A 14,183-nucleotide genomic window follows, 5' to 3' on the forward strand; every position below is an offset into this window, starting at 1 on the left:
GGTTGTGTCGGTGTATGGGGCGATTTTTTTCGTTGACCTACCGACGACGAATGACTGGCCAGCACGCAATTTGTTGCACACCCCCTGCGATCCTGGCAGAATCCTCCCAGATCCCCGTCCTTGGTGTTTTGTGTTAGTGGCACGGCTGTTGTCATCTGTGGTAAACCGTCGGCTCGGCCTGAGACAGACGTCCGTCGTTCAGACATGCTTCGTGACCCTTGGACCGTTCTGTCAGTGACAGCCGTCGGCGCCGGAGGGGTTCGCTCGCACCCTCTGGTCCAGTGTGGTTTGCTGTGTGGATGAATGCGCATGCGCACCGTAGCTCAGCCTCTGTGCCATGTGGACACGTGCACTCGCTGAGAGTCGCTGGACATGTAGCGGACAAACGCTCGCCGACGGCAGACACGGTGACGAGGGCGTTCCACAGTCCGCATGCAGCAACCGTGGCCGTTCCGAGTCCCGCTCTAACCAGGCTTCTAGCTTAGCTATCAACAATGCCACAATGCCTGCACGGCAGCAGTGGGCTTCATCTATTGACTTGACGTGCCATTTCATGTTTGCGGAGTATGACGGTAAATCATTGCTGAGATCCGGCCTGTCTGCACAAGTCATCTCGAAGTAACTATCTTGGAGCCCCCCCCCCCCCCCCTTGCGCTCCGCCGGCCGCGCCGCGGCGCCCGTGGAACGCCCTCTGACGCTGGACTCTGTTCCGCAGGACTGACTGGTTAGACGCTGACTGTTGGCGGCGCGCGGCCGCCGCGCCGTCGCGCCGCCTCGACCTCTGTCGACCCCGGCCGCCGCGGTCGCCGTCTCGCCCTCACGCGCTCTCTCCTCTCTCTCGCGCCTGTGCGTCTGTCGGTGTCGTCTCGTCTGTGTCGGCTCGTGGCTGTCCGTCAGAGTCGCGGCCCGTTCCGGCGCCAGCCGCGGGCGCGCGCTCCCTCTCCCGCCGTCTGTCTGTAGCGTAGCGCTCTCACCTGCGGCGGCAGCTCCGCCGGCCGGCGCCCACTCGGCGCTCGGCCCGCCGGCGGCTTTGTTGTGACGGTTTTACGGTTGGTTGACGCGTTTTGCTTGGTTGGGCCGCCGCGCTGCGCCCGCTCCGCTCCGACACGAGATCTGAGTTGCGCTGTGGCCGTCGCCGCTCCGGCGGTGGTGATGCGAGGGAGCGGGCGACTGGATGCCAGGCTCAGTCTGTTGTTGGATTACGCTTAAACAGAGGCCGCGTTTATCCGTCTTTTGTTCGGTAGAGTGCTGCTGGTAGAGGCGAGGGCGGTCGTCAGAGGCCGTCGTATTATTCCATTTGTGTACCTTTGATGTTGTTTGAGTCAAGATAGTCGCCCGTGGAGTGGATGCGTAGCGAGTCGTGGTGATGTAGGTTTATATCACTGTGCGTGGTTCTGGTTGTGGAGGTTCGGGTAGGCGCGCGGAACGTGGTATGTGCCATGGGTAGCGTTGGATTCAGACAAGGTTATTGGCTATTCTGTTTGAATGAACAGCGTGCGAAGTGACATGTCATGAGCCAGTTACTTGGTTTCCCAGTTATATACTGCCCTGTTCCTAAGGCAGAAATCGGTGGTGCATATTGGTTACATATGGCGACGAGCTGACCCCGCGGCGGTTCGTTCACTGTTTATGGCGCTGTAAGCACCGTGGGATTTTCATAGGCCGCCTATTATCCAGATTATGATGATGGGAAGCTGACGTGTCTCACTATACCGTTGCGTCTCCTGACGGCCTGGTCATACAACTGTTTAATCTCCTGATAATACCCGGTTCGTTACGTGACTATATGGTCTTAGACTCGCTGTATATCCGGATTAGCCGCGGCGTGATTCCTCACGCTCGGTCATCGGGCCTCCTGCATTTCCTTAGCACCTCTGGGGTATCGGCTGATTCTAGGTGATCAGAAGCGTTGAACATTCTGCACCCCTTGAGGGTACCCTGCTCTGTCGGCTCGTCCTTCCGCAATGCGATCCTCACTGAGCTGGTTGGGCGGCTCTTAATGGCGCTTAGTTGGGTTACTTGCTGGTTTCCTACCGCAATCAGTCGGGGCACACGGTTAGTCATGTCTTCGCCACACGCCGCTGTACGCTTGGAGGACGCTGCCAGCCGCGCAGCCTGCTCTGCTGCACACCGTAGACCCGTCGTGGCACTCTCTACGCATAATACCACTCGCTCTGTCGTGGAACACGCTGTTCGTACGAGTGTGCCAGTAGCCTCGATGGTGCGTGGCTCCGCGGATTAGTCGGGTGATACGATTTCCACGTTATCCTAGTGTTATTTATTCGGTGTGGGGCGCGGGTAGCGGTGCTGGCGCAGCTGGCCGTCCTGTGACCTCGCCACGGCCTCTTCCACTGCTCGCCTGTCGCGGCGTCGCTGCCTGCTGCCCCCGTATTATGTGTCGGTGTAATACACGGTAATGCACTCGGCGGTGTGTGTCGTCTCCCGCCGGTGGTGATAAGGCCACTGGGTTCTTAGGAGATCGCTGGACGGCAAGTGGGCGTTAGGCCCTGGGGCGGCGACGTCAGCTGTCGACAACGGCCAATAACGCTGCGTGAAGACAGCGTTTACACAGGACGTGGAGCCGTTTTCAGTGGTTGGGATTTAGCTCAGCACGGGCAAGGGCGAGTCTGTTGGGGTTCCTACAGACTTAGGTGCCAGCTGTATCAACCCGGTCGCCTTTTAGCCCGCGTTGACTGGCGCGTTCTGGTGGGTTTGTTCGCGGCTGCGACGCAACGTGCCCGCCGCGCGCCCGTCCAGTGTCACCGTGCCGCCACTCAGGCCCGCCTGTTCACTGATGCCGGGAGTCGTCTGGGCGTTTGTCTACTCCCAACCGACCCCCGCAGCCGGGGGCGCCGCCCTGGCCGAACGGCGGCGACTCTGCTGCACCGCCACGGCGGTCCGCACGGATCGTGGGCACGCTCGCAAGCTCGTCGTGTCCCCATGCCGACGACCGGATCCCTCCGGCGTAGAGGCTGCGCTAGTGGTTAGTTATACTGTGGGCTGGCTGCGCGCGTGGCCACGGCCCACGCGCCACTCGGTCTCATGACGTGGTCTCACAGCGCTACCACGCGTGTAAGCCCCCTGGCACGTGCATTGATGCATGGTGGATGGTGCTGGGCGCTGCCGGTCCCCACGAAGCCCTGTACGTGCCTTGTGTCGTGAGGACGGCTGCTTGGGTTCAAATGGGGAACCCACACGCCCCGGTGCCGCTGCCCAGTCTGACCCACACCCACCTCTGGCCACTGCGCCGGCCCAGCGCCGCCGCTGGTGGGGTGGCCCAGCTGACCACCGGCGCGCCGCCGCTCTCCAGACGAGGCCGACTCGCCGCCGGGCTGGTCCGAGCACGGCGGCAGCCCGGCGGAGGAGGAGGCGCCGCGCTCGCCGCACGAGCCGCCGCCGAGCGAGGAGGAGCGCCAGCGCCAGGAGGCCATCGCCGAGCTGATCGACAGCGAGCAGAGCTACCTGACCAGCATGTCGCTCGTCACAGAGGTCAGTCTCGGCGGCCGGCTGTGTGCCGCACTGTGACCTTCCCAGCGGCCCGCGACCGCCGCCGTTTGTGGAGCCGGGCAGTCAAACTGTGACGAACCTCGCCGTAACGACGTGTAAAGTTCTCGCCTGGCAACATCCGATGTGAATGTCCGCTTATCTCAGGAGCGCAAAGTGGCACTTCATTCGGACGCTGACAGCTGTGGTGGGGCCTTCAGACGGGTTCCCAATTTGTAAACAAGGTACACTGAAGACGACGTCGCTGGTATTCTCGTCAGCACTGGATTCGAATGTTATCGAGATTTGCGACTGGCGGGCTGCTGTGAACTGTCAGATGGCCCAGCGGGGTCTCCTCTACCGCAGGTGTTCCGGTGCCCCCTGGTGTCGTCCGTCCCTGACTGTGCCCTCTCCCTCTGCCGCAGGTGTTCCGGTGCCCCCTGGTGTCGTCCGTCCCTGACCGTGCCCTCTCCCTCTGCCGCAGGTGTTCCGGCGCCCCCTGGTGTCGGAAGGCGTGCTGACGCGGGAGGAGGCGCGCGTGCTGTTCGTCAACTGGCCTGACCTGGTCAAGGCGAGCCGTAAGCTGATGGTGGCCTTCCGCGTGCGTCGGAAGATGTCGGCCGGCGGCGTCATCCACCTGATCGGTGACATCCTGTGCGAGAACGTGAGTCGGTGCCGGGAGCACCGCCGAGACGGCCGACGCGATACAGACGCGGGACGTCTGGACGTGGGGCGCTGTCTGGTGGAACAGGAACATGAAACGGCTGGAGCTTCCGTGGATTCTATGGGGCTTTTGGCGAACGGTTGACGGAACTGTGGATTGGTGGGACTTTGGGTTGGCTTTCCATTCAAGCTGCTCGCACTTGGATTGACATTTTTCCTGGTCTAGCTCTGTCTTTCTCTGCCTCCGGTTCTGAGTGAGTTTTACAGGACCTGAATTTATAGCCAAAGTGTTTCCTTCATGGTCATACCGCGTTTACGTCGTTTGCGACGCCTCAATACTGCACATGACTTGCTGGTCTCCATCCGATGCAGATTCAGACTATAGAACGTTAACGCGCCACCTATCGCGCCGCCTCCAGACTGCAGAACGTTAATGTGCCTCCTCGTTTCTTGCAGCTGCCGAACATGACGTCCTACATGCGGTTCTGCAGCTGCCAGCTGCGCGCCGCCACGCTGCTGCAGCGCAAAGTGCAATACCCGCGTTTTGACGAGGCCGTGCGCCGCTGCCAGAGCGACCCGCGGGCCGCCGGTATGCCGCTGAGCAGCTTCCTGCTCAAGCCCACCCAGCGCGTCACCAAGTACCCCCTGCTGCTGAAACAGGTCAGTGATCGGACCCACCCAATGCGTCACCAGGTACCCCCTGCTGCTAAAACAGGTCAGTGATCGGACCCACCCAATGCGTCACCAAGTACCCTCGTGCTGCTGAAACAGGTCTGATCGGACCCACCCAGCGCGTCATCACGTACCCCCGCTGAAACAGGTCAGTGGTCAGACCTGGCCAGCGCGCCACCGAGTACCCCCTGCTGCGAAACATGTCAGTGATCAGACCCACCCAGTGCTTTACCAGGTACCCCCTGCTGCTAAAACAGGTCAGTGATCGACCCACCCAGCGCGTCACCAAGTGCCCCCTGCTGCTGGAACAGGTCAGTGATCAGACCCACCCAGTGCCTCCTGCTGATCTGAAACATGTCAAAGGTCAGACCCACCCAGCGCGTCACCAAGTACCCCCTGCTGAGCTGAAACAGGTCAGTGATCGGACGCACCTAGTGCTTCACCAGATACCCCCAGCTCGATCTCCGCTGTCGCGAGGGCTACCACGAGCACCGTTGAGTACCACGGCCGGCAGCGGTGCACCCTCTGGCACGTGTCTCTGTGTTCTGTCGCGGCGCGCCTGCCCTGTGCTGACCACGTGTCATTCGCCAGATTCTCAAGTACACCGGCGCCGGCCACCCGGACCGAGCGAACCTGGAGGAGGCGCTGGTCCGGGCCGAGGAGCTGTGCAGAGAGGTGAGACGGCGCGCGCACCGGCCGGCCGCCGGTCACGTGACCGTTTGGGGACTCGAACCGGGCCTAAAAAGGTCTCAGCGCAGCACTGCTGGCTTGTGCACGGTGTCCCTCAATGAGCGCCGGGTGGCACTTAATGAGTGGTGCTCTTGATCGTCGCCATGTCATCGTGGTAGTGCCGTCTTCGATGCACCCAGACGTGTCGTGGTGCTCTGGCCCAGGATGCTGCCGTCTTACCGGAGCAGTGTCACCATGTGTCGCTCGGACATGGAACCGCCAGACGCGACGTGCCGCGCCGTGCTGTGCCGTGTCGTGCCGTGCCGTGCCGTGGATCGACGCTCTCCGCCGCGCGGTCAGGTGAACGAGGGCGTTCGGGAGCAGCAGAACTCGGACCGCCTCGAGTGGATGCAGGAGCACATCGACTGCTCCGACATCCCCGAGCGCATCGTCTTCAACTCCATGACCAACTCGGCCGGGCCGCGCCGGCTCATCCACTTCGGCCTGCTGAAGAAGGTCCGTTGTCGCCGCAGCTGGCCGACCCGGCGCTGGGAGGCTGTGGCACGGCTGGACGAGCGTCGGTGATGCCAGGCTTTTTGTTCGTTCTTGTCCCCGCGGCGCATTTGACACCTTTTGTCCATGGTGGTAACTTATCTTGTTGACATGGCTCGTATAACAAGTATCTTCCCTCTTACCTCCGCGAAATATTTCAGTGTTGAATGTTGGATGGTGATGCAGGAACAGGACTGCCAAACTTACATCGATGGCAGTTGCGTTGTTAGTGGCTGCTGTTGCAACTCGTGGCGTGATGTAAGGATCCAGCTGTAGCGCGCGAGGCCGTGTTTCAGACTAAGAGTGGGAGAGAGGTGGTAGCTTTTCTCTTCAACGACTTCGTGATGCTGACCACGCCCGGAAAGCCGCTGGGCAATGTGAGTCAGCTGGAGTTCGACAGGAATCTCTCCAACCTCAAGTTCAAATTGTACAAAAAGGTGAGAAAATGAGTTATTCGGGTTTGTACCGAGGTTGAGCCTGACCTTTTTGTTTTCTCGTCGAAATTTTTCTCCTTCACCGGATGCAGAGACTCCCTATCCACCCGCCTTCTAAAAAACTAATATTGTTGGGGCTAACGATAACAGACGGACGTTTTGTCAAGGGCTGCACGGGATGGGTCTTTTAGCATTGTTTTTTTTTCTTTAGTTTTTATGGGAGGAAATGCCATGAGCGAGGATGCGCTTTTTTGGCGTTAACGAGCGCCTCCTTGGGATTGGCCATTATTTTGCCTGCCTTTACGGTGGTGGCGGTTGGGGGGGGGGAGGGGGCGGGGGGAGAGGCAGCGTGGATTAAGCTCAAAACCGTATCTTACATTTTTGTCCCAATATTTCGGTACGTTGGCAATGGTTGATAATCTCTTGGCGACTTTCAACTTCGCGTGGCACTGCGCGATACGGATATGTCGGAAATGATAAACATTGGTTCTGTCCCTAACTTAGCAGCTTACACTGTTTCCATCAAACCACGACCCGCCCGGGCTTACACCTCCCAGAGCTGTGACAGCAGACCCTGGATGTCTGCCAGCGGCGGCGTCCGACTTCACGCGGCCCTGACCGGCAGCCACTGTTCCTGGGCGAGTTGGAGGTGTCGCCGCCGGAGGACGACTCGGACGCGCTGGTGCTGACCTGTTCCGGTCACGTGATCTCGCTGACCGCAAGCAATCGTGTGGCGCGCGACCTCTGGCTGAAGCAGCTGCTGGCCGCCCAGGACACGTTCAAGAGCCGGGAGCAGTGCGAGCTGCAGCGGCAGCACTCTCGTGAGTGACGCCGCCGTCGCCGACGCTCGCGCGCGCCGGACGGGACACGGGAGGGGAGGGAGCGTGGCGGGTGGGCGCACCTCGCAGACACGTGCGTGGCGTGATGCATGTTTGCGGGCGGTGCGCGGGCTGGGGTTGAGTTGCACGATTGAGGGTGGGTGGGGTGTGTTGCTGGCTCGGGAGGCTAAAATAGTCATTGCTCTGAATGGAACTATCAGATCGGCGAAACTGTTCAAATATTCCTGTCATAACCGAAGCTTCCCAAATATTTTTGAACTGTCTCAATGAATCGACACGTCTCAGTGCCGAGGCTTGCATTGGGAGACATGACGTTTGTTATGGTAATATCACAGTCTAGCTGACGTGCTCCGACAATTGTATTCTTGAGTATCTACCCCACATTTATCTGCACCGACGCCTGAGACACCGACATAGCCTCCGGTCTGGTCTACCACCTCACCGCCGCCTGGCGCGTGTCCGGCGTGTGTGGTGCGTGCCGCTAACCGGGCCTGGGACGCAGGGGAGGCCAAGTTTGCCGCGTGCGGCCGCCTCCTGGTGTTCATCATGTCGGCCAATCGGCTAGTGTCTGCCGGGCCAGACGGTAAGCACGTGTGCACCCCGCTGCATGCTGACTGCCTGCTCTGCCCCTAGTCTATAGGCGGCCGCGGGGGCACTTGCTAGTCACTGTGTATCGCGCCACGCACCTGGAAGCACGCGACCGAAACGGTAAATATGACTAATGCCTTTCCACGCATGCCGCACCACTAATGCTCGTCCTGATGTCCCGATGCCTTGCCGCGAGTTGGTCCGAGCTGAGTCGAAAGTTTTGCTGTGACGGCTAAAACGTCCATTACATTTTTCGTGCTGTGGAATTTCAAGTGTTCCCTGAAGGAAATTGCCATATTTCAGGGATATGTCATCCGTTAGCATAAATGCCCACCTCTTGACATGTTTCAAACGGTTTTGCTATGTTGAAGGAAGAAATTTGCTAGGAATGGTAATGGCTACATGACATTGATTGAAATGATGTCGACTAGTTCCTGGAGAATGTTAAGTTTCTATGAACATTCAACCAGTTAGCCCCGCTTGATAATGGTCGGAGACAAAAAGCTTGTTCGATGTTCGTGCCGTTCATGATTTTGATAGCGAAACAGAATCTGTGACGTGTTAAGGATCAATCTTTACCTTACAACTAGCAGCCCCGTTCAGTCCTTTGAAACGGGAGATGTAACTTGAAACTACCTGAGAAATTCGTGCATGGTTCCGTGAAACGTTCCAATGTTGCGAGCCGCTTTATTGCTGCTTGCCGTTTGACACGGTCGGGTCAAAAGCTAGGCCGTGTGCTTCCATTCATGGTTTGTATACTTGGTCACATCGGAATACCGGAGTCCTGGGGCAAGGTTCCTTGATCCCTTTTGTTCCTTTGGTTTGGCATGAGCTGTGCTGTGCTGTCACGGTGGGGGGGTTTTATGGGTGTTTCTGTCCGGGAAATGGTTAAAACGATATCCTTCCGCAGCATCTGTACCAATGCTGGATACAAGCACGTTAACAGGGGATCCGATAATTTAGATTACGCGTTATGCTCGGAGACGTTTTATGACACTTTTCGTGAGCCAACTTCAACCTTGCTGCATGAATGCAAGGACGCATGGAACTGCGAAGGGATCGATGTCGTTGAATTGGAAACATTTGGAAATGGACGATGAACAAAAATGCAAATGCATGCGTTCATCATGCTCATTTTCCACCGGGCCTTTCTTGCATCGAACGAAAGAATATCCGTTCGATCGCTTCATGTGCCAATGTTTGCCTGACCGAATCATACCGTATCGCGGCGACACTGCGTCGGTGGATGTCGCACTGAGATGTGCAGAACACTGTGACTGTGGGACATGTTTAAGCGCTCACAAAGCGTCCATCTGAGCCGAGTGCGGGAGATCCCTTGATGTACAAGACCGTTGCGGAACAACCCGTCCGTCGACCACCCTCTGGAGCTGACTGGGCGGGGCGCGTTCCGTCTGTAAGCCAGCAGCGAGACGCACGGTCGCCCGCGCCAGGGGGCGCTCCGAGCCGTGCCTCACCCCTCTCCCTCTCGCGGCCAGGCAAGAGCGACCCGTACTGCGAGCTGACCATGGGCAGCCAGGTGCAGCGCACGCCAGTCATCGAGAGCACGCTCAACCCGCGCTGGAACCACAGCATGCAGTTCCTGGTCAAGGACATCCGCGACGACGTGCTCTGCATCTCGGTGTTCGACCGGGACCATTTCTCGCCCAACGGTGAGAGGGGGACGCTGGTGGCTGTCTGCGAGGTGGTGTGTGGGAGGGATCGCGTCGTAAAGCGCAGTCAGGCTTCTCGCACCCCGGCCAACCGGCTGTGTTCACTTCAGCAATGCAGCTTGCGAATGAAAGTCTGGGCAATCATCTTCCATTAGAATGAAGGACGGGGGAGTGGGGCCCGTGGTCCATCGCTTGAAAATGTTGCTGTCGTAGAAGTGAGGAACATGTGGGTAGTGAGTGCGTTATTCGCTCGCCGTTTTAGTGCCATTGGGCCGCCGGCGGCCGCGGGTGGCCGCGGGTTTGCTGATCCTGTTCCCAGCACACCTGCCACCAAACCACCGACCCCGCGACCCATCCGTGACCCGTGGGTGTGGCGCACCGCTGACCGGTGGCGGCTTGCGGCAGAGTTCCTGGGCCGCACCGAACTGCGCGTCTCGGACGTGCACAACGACAGCCAGCGCTACCGCGGCCCCATCATCAAGCGACTGCCGCTGCACGAGGTCAGACGCGGCGAGGTCGACCTCAAGCTCGACCTGCAGCTGTTCGTTGACCGGTGCTAGTGCCGCCGCCGGCCGGTGGCGGAGCGAGTCTGCCCCTGCACCGACGCCGGTGGCGCCAGGCGGGCGCCCAGTCCGGAAGGGAGGGACAGCTCGCAGCTCGGGTAGCGTTACAGGCCGAGCTGGCCAGCCTCGAGACTCCCGAGACCTCCCGAGGCCTCCCGAGGCCTCCCGAGACCTCGGTCTGGCGACTGATCTCGGCGGCGAGTTGGTGGCCGTGGTTTTGGGACGGGCTGGAGCGGACCAACGAGGTGGGCGGATGCGCCTCGGCCGCGACGGAGCCGTGATGATGGATGGCTGTTTCAATGGCGAGGGACGGTGGAGACAGTGGCGAATTTCGCCTCATCCCTGTTCCAAATACGGCAGTGTGTCTCACTGGCTGACATCAGCTGGCCAGCATGGCTCTGATGTTGGCTGTGCTGCTGGTTTTGTGACGGGGTGCTACGAACCCCACGAGACAGAAATGTCAACGCTTCGCTCGTCTGCGCCAAGTGGGGATGGAACAGCTGGACCAGGCTGCGTAGTCAGCTGATAAGGGTAACCAGTGAAGACGGCTGGACTAGTCAGTCTAAATGACGACATCACGGCTGTCTGTAGCCTTTGTGTAGTTGTCCTCTTACACAGGCTCGGGAGACCCTCAGCGCTCCCAGACATTGCGGTATTGTCTGGTCTTCACCTGGCGCTGTCTTCGCTACCCGTCACTTGTTGTCGTTATGGTCCGTTTTGGACCGTTGAAGTTCATGTAGTTTTGAGTTTAGGCATCCCTCTCATGTGTTCCACGGCGGGTGTTGAGTATCAGCTTGTTGCCTGTTTCCTGCAAGCTGTCACTGCATGGCTTCTACAGAATGCTTGCTGCCAGAGAGCTTCGTGTCCTCTTTTTGGAGGAAACAGACCATGTTCTACGTCCGTATGTTGTTCAACAGCCGGGAATTCGGCGTCTCTTGGTTCAAGTCGTACTGTGTTTAGGATGACTGTTGAGATATGTTCAAACTTCAGACTGGGACGGCCGTCAAAAGGTAGCTGTCGGCATCTGGTCGGAACGCACAATGTTTTGAGGATCGCGTATGTACACGGAAGGCTCTGCGGCTCCGGCGTCATCGAAGTAGTTACCAATTTTGTTCGCGTAGGTACCGCATTGTGGTGAAACCGTGATATCTGCATTTTTCGAGATTTACCTTTGGTGTCGGTCCGCCAGTCACAGACGGCATGAGATTGTGTTCGTACCGTATTCGTTACTTCAGTACCTTTTTTGCGCGTTTGTGAATGAATAGTAATCGCTCACATCTTGCCGTATCATTGGGTTCACCAACAAGAACACATGGAAACAGTACGTCTCCAGCAATATGTTATATTAGAAGATATGCAATCTCGGGAAGCATTGCGGCTAAAACAACCCACACGACAATTGGTAATTACCGTGTCAAACGCCCGGTCGGTATATCACTTGGCTGCTTCCGTCGCCATCTGCTGTCTTCAGCACAAACCCACCAGCGCCGGAGGTGAGCGCGAGCTGCGTCCCACCGGCAGACGCTACCCCCTCCTACCCCCGACCCAGCCACCGCGCCCGCCGGCGCAACTCACTTCTCCAGCAGCTGCTCGAAGGCCGGGTGCACCTGCGCCAGCATGTCACTCGCCAGCATACTGCGCCCCAGCCGCTCAAACGTGAGCCGAGAGGCGCGCCGGGTCAGTGCGCATGCGCCGTAGGCGGCCAGCAGGCGGGGGTCGACGGCCAGCGACTGGTTGGCGCTCCTGGTCCAGTGGAGCAGCGTGCCCAGCGTGCCGGCCAGCAGGTCGCCCTGGCCGCCGCAGCGGCGCGGACTGCTGGGCTCGGCGCACCACAGCGCGGTGTCGCCGCACGCCAGCAGGTCCTTGTGGCCCTTCTTCACCAGCGCCACGTCGCCGAGCTCGCGCGAGAGGGCGCGCGCGTGCTGCTCGCCGTAACAGTCGACGTCGAGCTCCTCATGCATGACGGCCTTGTAGAGGCGGGCGAACTCGATGGCGTTGGGCGTGAGCACGGCGCTGTGGTAGCCCCTCACCAGGTCAGGCTGTTGCGTCAGCAGCCACAGCGCATCCGCGTCGAACACCATCGGCAGCTCGAGCGGGCGCAGCGCCTCGACCAGCCGCGCCGCGGCGTCGAGCGCGTGCCGCTCGCGGCCCAGACCGGGCCCGATCACCAGCGCCGACAGCCGCGGCGCCCACTCGCGCACCTGCGCCACCGGGTCCGGTCCGTCCAGCACCGGGTGCACGATCAGGTCGGGGCTGTAGGCCTTGAGCGCGGCGGCGGCATCCCGCGGGCAGAACACGTGCGCCAGGTCGGCGCCGGCGCGCATGCTAGCCATGGCCGCGTAGAACGGCGCGCCCGTGTACTCGGCGCTGCCGCCGATGATGCCGATGCGGCCCGCCTGGCCCTTGTGTAGGCCGCTGCGCAGGGTCGGCACCACGGCTCGCAGGCTGTGCACCAGCTCGGCACTGCTCGACATGTCTGCCGGCACGAGTGTGGCCATGGCGGGTCACGCTGCTGGCAGAGGCAGGCAGACCGGTTAGCCACAAGGAACGGGATTGGGTGTATGGCCAGTTCTGTGGTTAGAGTGGGACATCCTTCACAGGACCCGTGACTAGAGAGAGCATACTATCAAATCCTGCGTGCTATGGCTGTGCTGCATCAGTTTGGTGGAAAATGCAAGCAAATCAAGTGCTGTGTTTACTTGAGTCCTTTTCCTGGAATGAAGCCCTTCACTGTAAATGCAGAGCAGCAAGGGAGCATAATCAAGCTATAGGTGAGGACATGCATTTGGGGTTACATGTTATGAAGCACTATATATTCTTTGGGTGACCTTAACATCATGTGTTCTGCACTAGTCATATCATTATGGAGCAGTGTCCCAAAATATAGCAAGAACAAAATGACTCCATGAGACAAATATTGTTATTTTTGGAGGTCTGCACCAATTCCATTACCTTCAAAATAGATAATTGATTTGCAAACAACTTCATTACATACAAAAGCAAAGTGAATAGAATACTGACACCTAATTAGCTGTAATTTGCATTTGAAACAGGTTAATGCATGAATTTTGTTAACTATTTACATGCTTTTCTTGACTGTTCCATTCTATTGTTTCTAGGATGAAGTCTTTCATGGTTAGTCACCAATAAATGTGATCATCACAATTGAAAGTGATGGAAAATAAGAATATGGGCAAAAACAGTCATGATCACAATTCTGAAGTTCTACTCACCCCTTCATCAAACTAATAAGCATTAGCATATAAACACAGAGGATGATATGAAGCAAGATGAATTACTAACATACACAAGAATATGAAACATAAAACATAATTTGAAACATAAAACAACTTAAACCTCAAAACATAATTTGACTGGTTACCGGACAGAGAGCCTGACAAGACCGGGACCTACAGGCCTAGTGGCCTTTTCCAATTCCTGATCACCATAAGGCAAGGTAAGGTAAGCTAAGAAGGTCCTGCATTCGATTTCACTATTGTCTTGGGGGTTTATAATGCACTCAAATGCTGAGGCTACATGGCATTGTCTCATCCAGGTGGAAATGGTGGGCACCACAGAGAATCGAGCCCTGGTTACCCAGGCGCTTGATTTAACAACTGAACCGTTCATATTCGCATTGATCTTCATGCAAAAAACCTATGTTTTTATAGTCAAAGAAGGGACCGGCTGTCTTGTTGGACACCAGCGGGTCTGTACCTGGGGCAGTACGATCACTTACCTATATCTGGACAAGAACCGGCCAGCTAGGCAAGCATCTCACAATCTCATAATCCAGCTGTGTCTAATTTACAAGGTCAGCTCGTCCTAAGCCAGTTATTCTTCTCACATTGCAGAAAGAAGACGTGACCACCCGGCGCCCAATACCCTCTCTCAAACAATGCCACCTTTTGCTCCCAAACAAGGCTGCTGACCTCCCACCACGAAACAAATATGCGCCGCTACTGCATCTTTGGCGTCGGATATGAAACATCATATTTGCCGTTTCTCCCAAAACAGCCCTCGAAATAGGAATAACCGTGCTAAACAGAA

The 14,183-nt window shown here is 57.9% G+C and overlaps 2 protein-coding genes across 4 annotated transcripts in view; one reads left to right on the top strand and one right to left on the bottom strand.

Moving 5' to 3' along the window:
• The window catches only part of LOC119102344 (intersectin-1), a 41,461-nt gene extending 30,253 nt beyond the window's left edge, over positions 1-11,208 (top strand). The window contains exons 30-39 of the mRNA XM_037225713.1: positions 3,311-3,489; positions 3,968-4,147; positions 4,603-4,806; positions 5,410-5,493; positions 5,848-6,003; positions 6,336-6,476; positions 7,099-7,294; positions 7,815-7,895; positions 9,397-9,570; positions 9,976-11,208. Coding sequence (XP_037081608.1) covers positions 3,311-3,489; positions 3,968-4,147; positions 4,603-4,806; positions 5,410-5,493; positions 5,848-6,003; positions 6,336-6,476; positions 7,099-7,294; positions 7,815-7,895; positions 9,397-9,570; positions 9,976-10,130 — 1,550 coding nt within the window. The 3' untranslated portion in view covers positions 10,131-11,208. The remainder of the gene's footprint in view (positions 1-3,310; positions 3,490-3,967; positions 4,148-4,602; positions 4,807-5,409; positions 5,494-5,847; positions 6,004-6,335; positions 6,477-7,098; positions 7,295-7,814; positions 7,896-9,396; positions 9,571-9,975) is intronic.
• Positions 11,209-11,334: 126 nt separating this feature from the next.
• Naxd (NAD(P)HX dehydratase) lies at positions 11,335-14,024 on the bottom strand. Of its 3 annotated transcripts, none has more exons than XM_037225541.1 (2): positions 13,873-14,024; positions 11,335-12,609 (listed from the first exon to the last, which is right to left on the bottom strand). In XM_037225541.1, exon 2 carries the CDS (start codon positions 12,605-12,607, stop codon positions 11,705-11,707), a length of 903 nt encoding a protein of 300 aa, XP_037081436.1. In that variant the 5' UTR covers positions 12,608-12,609; positions 13,873-14,024; the 3' UTR covers positions 11,335-11,704. The 3 variants fall into 3 exon arrangements, with proteins under 3 accessions (XP_037081436.1, XP_037081435.1, XP_037081434.1); XM_037225540.1 differs by having other exon boundaries at positions 11,335-12,642; XM_037225539.1 differs by having other exon boundaries at positions 11,335-12,645.
• Positions 14,025-14,183: the final 159 nt, after the last annotated feature.

The sequence above is a fragment of the Pollicipes pollicipes genome, unplaced genomic scaffold, assembly GCF_011947565.3.
Source record: "Pollicipes pollicipes isolate AB1234 unplaced genomic scaffold, Ppol_2.1 Scaffold_5724;HRSCAF=6776_pilon_pilon_pilon, whole genome shotgun sequence".
NCBI lineage: Eukaryota > Metazoa > Arthropoda > Thecostraca > Pollicipedomorpha > Pollicipedidae > Pollicipes > Pollicipes pollicipes.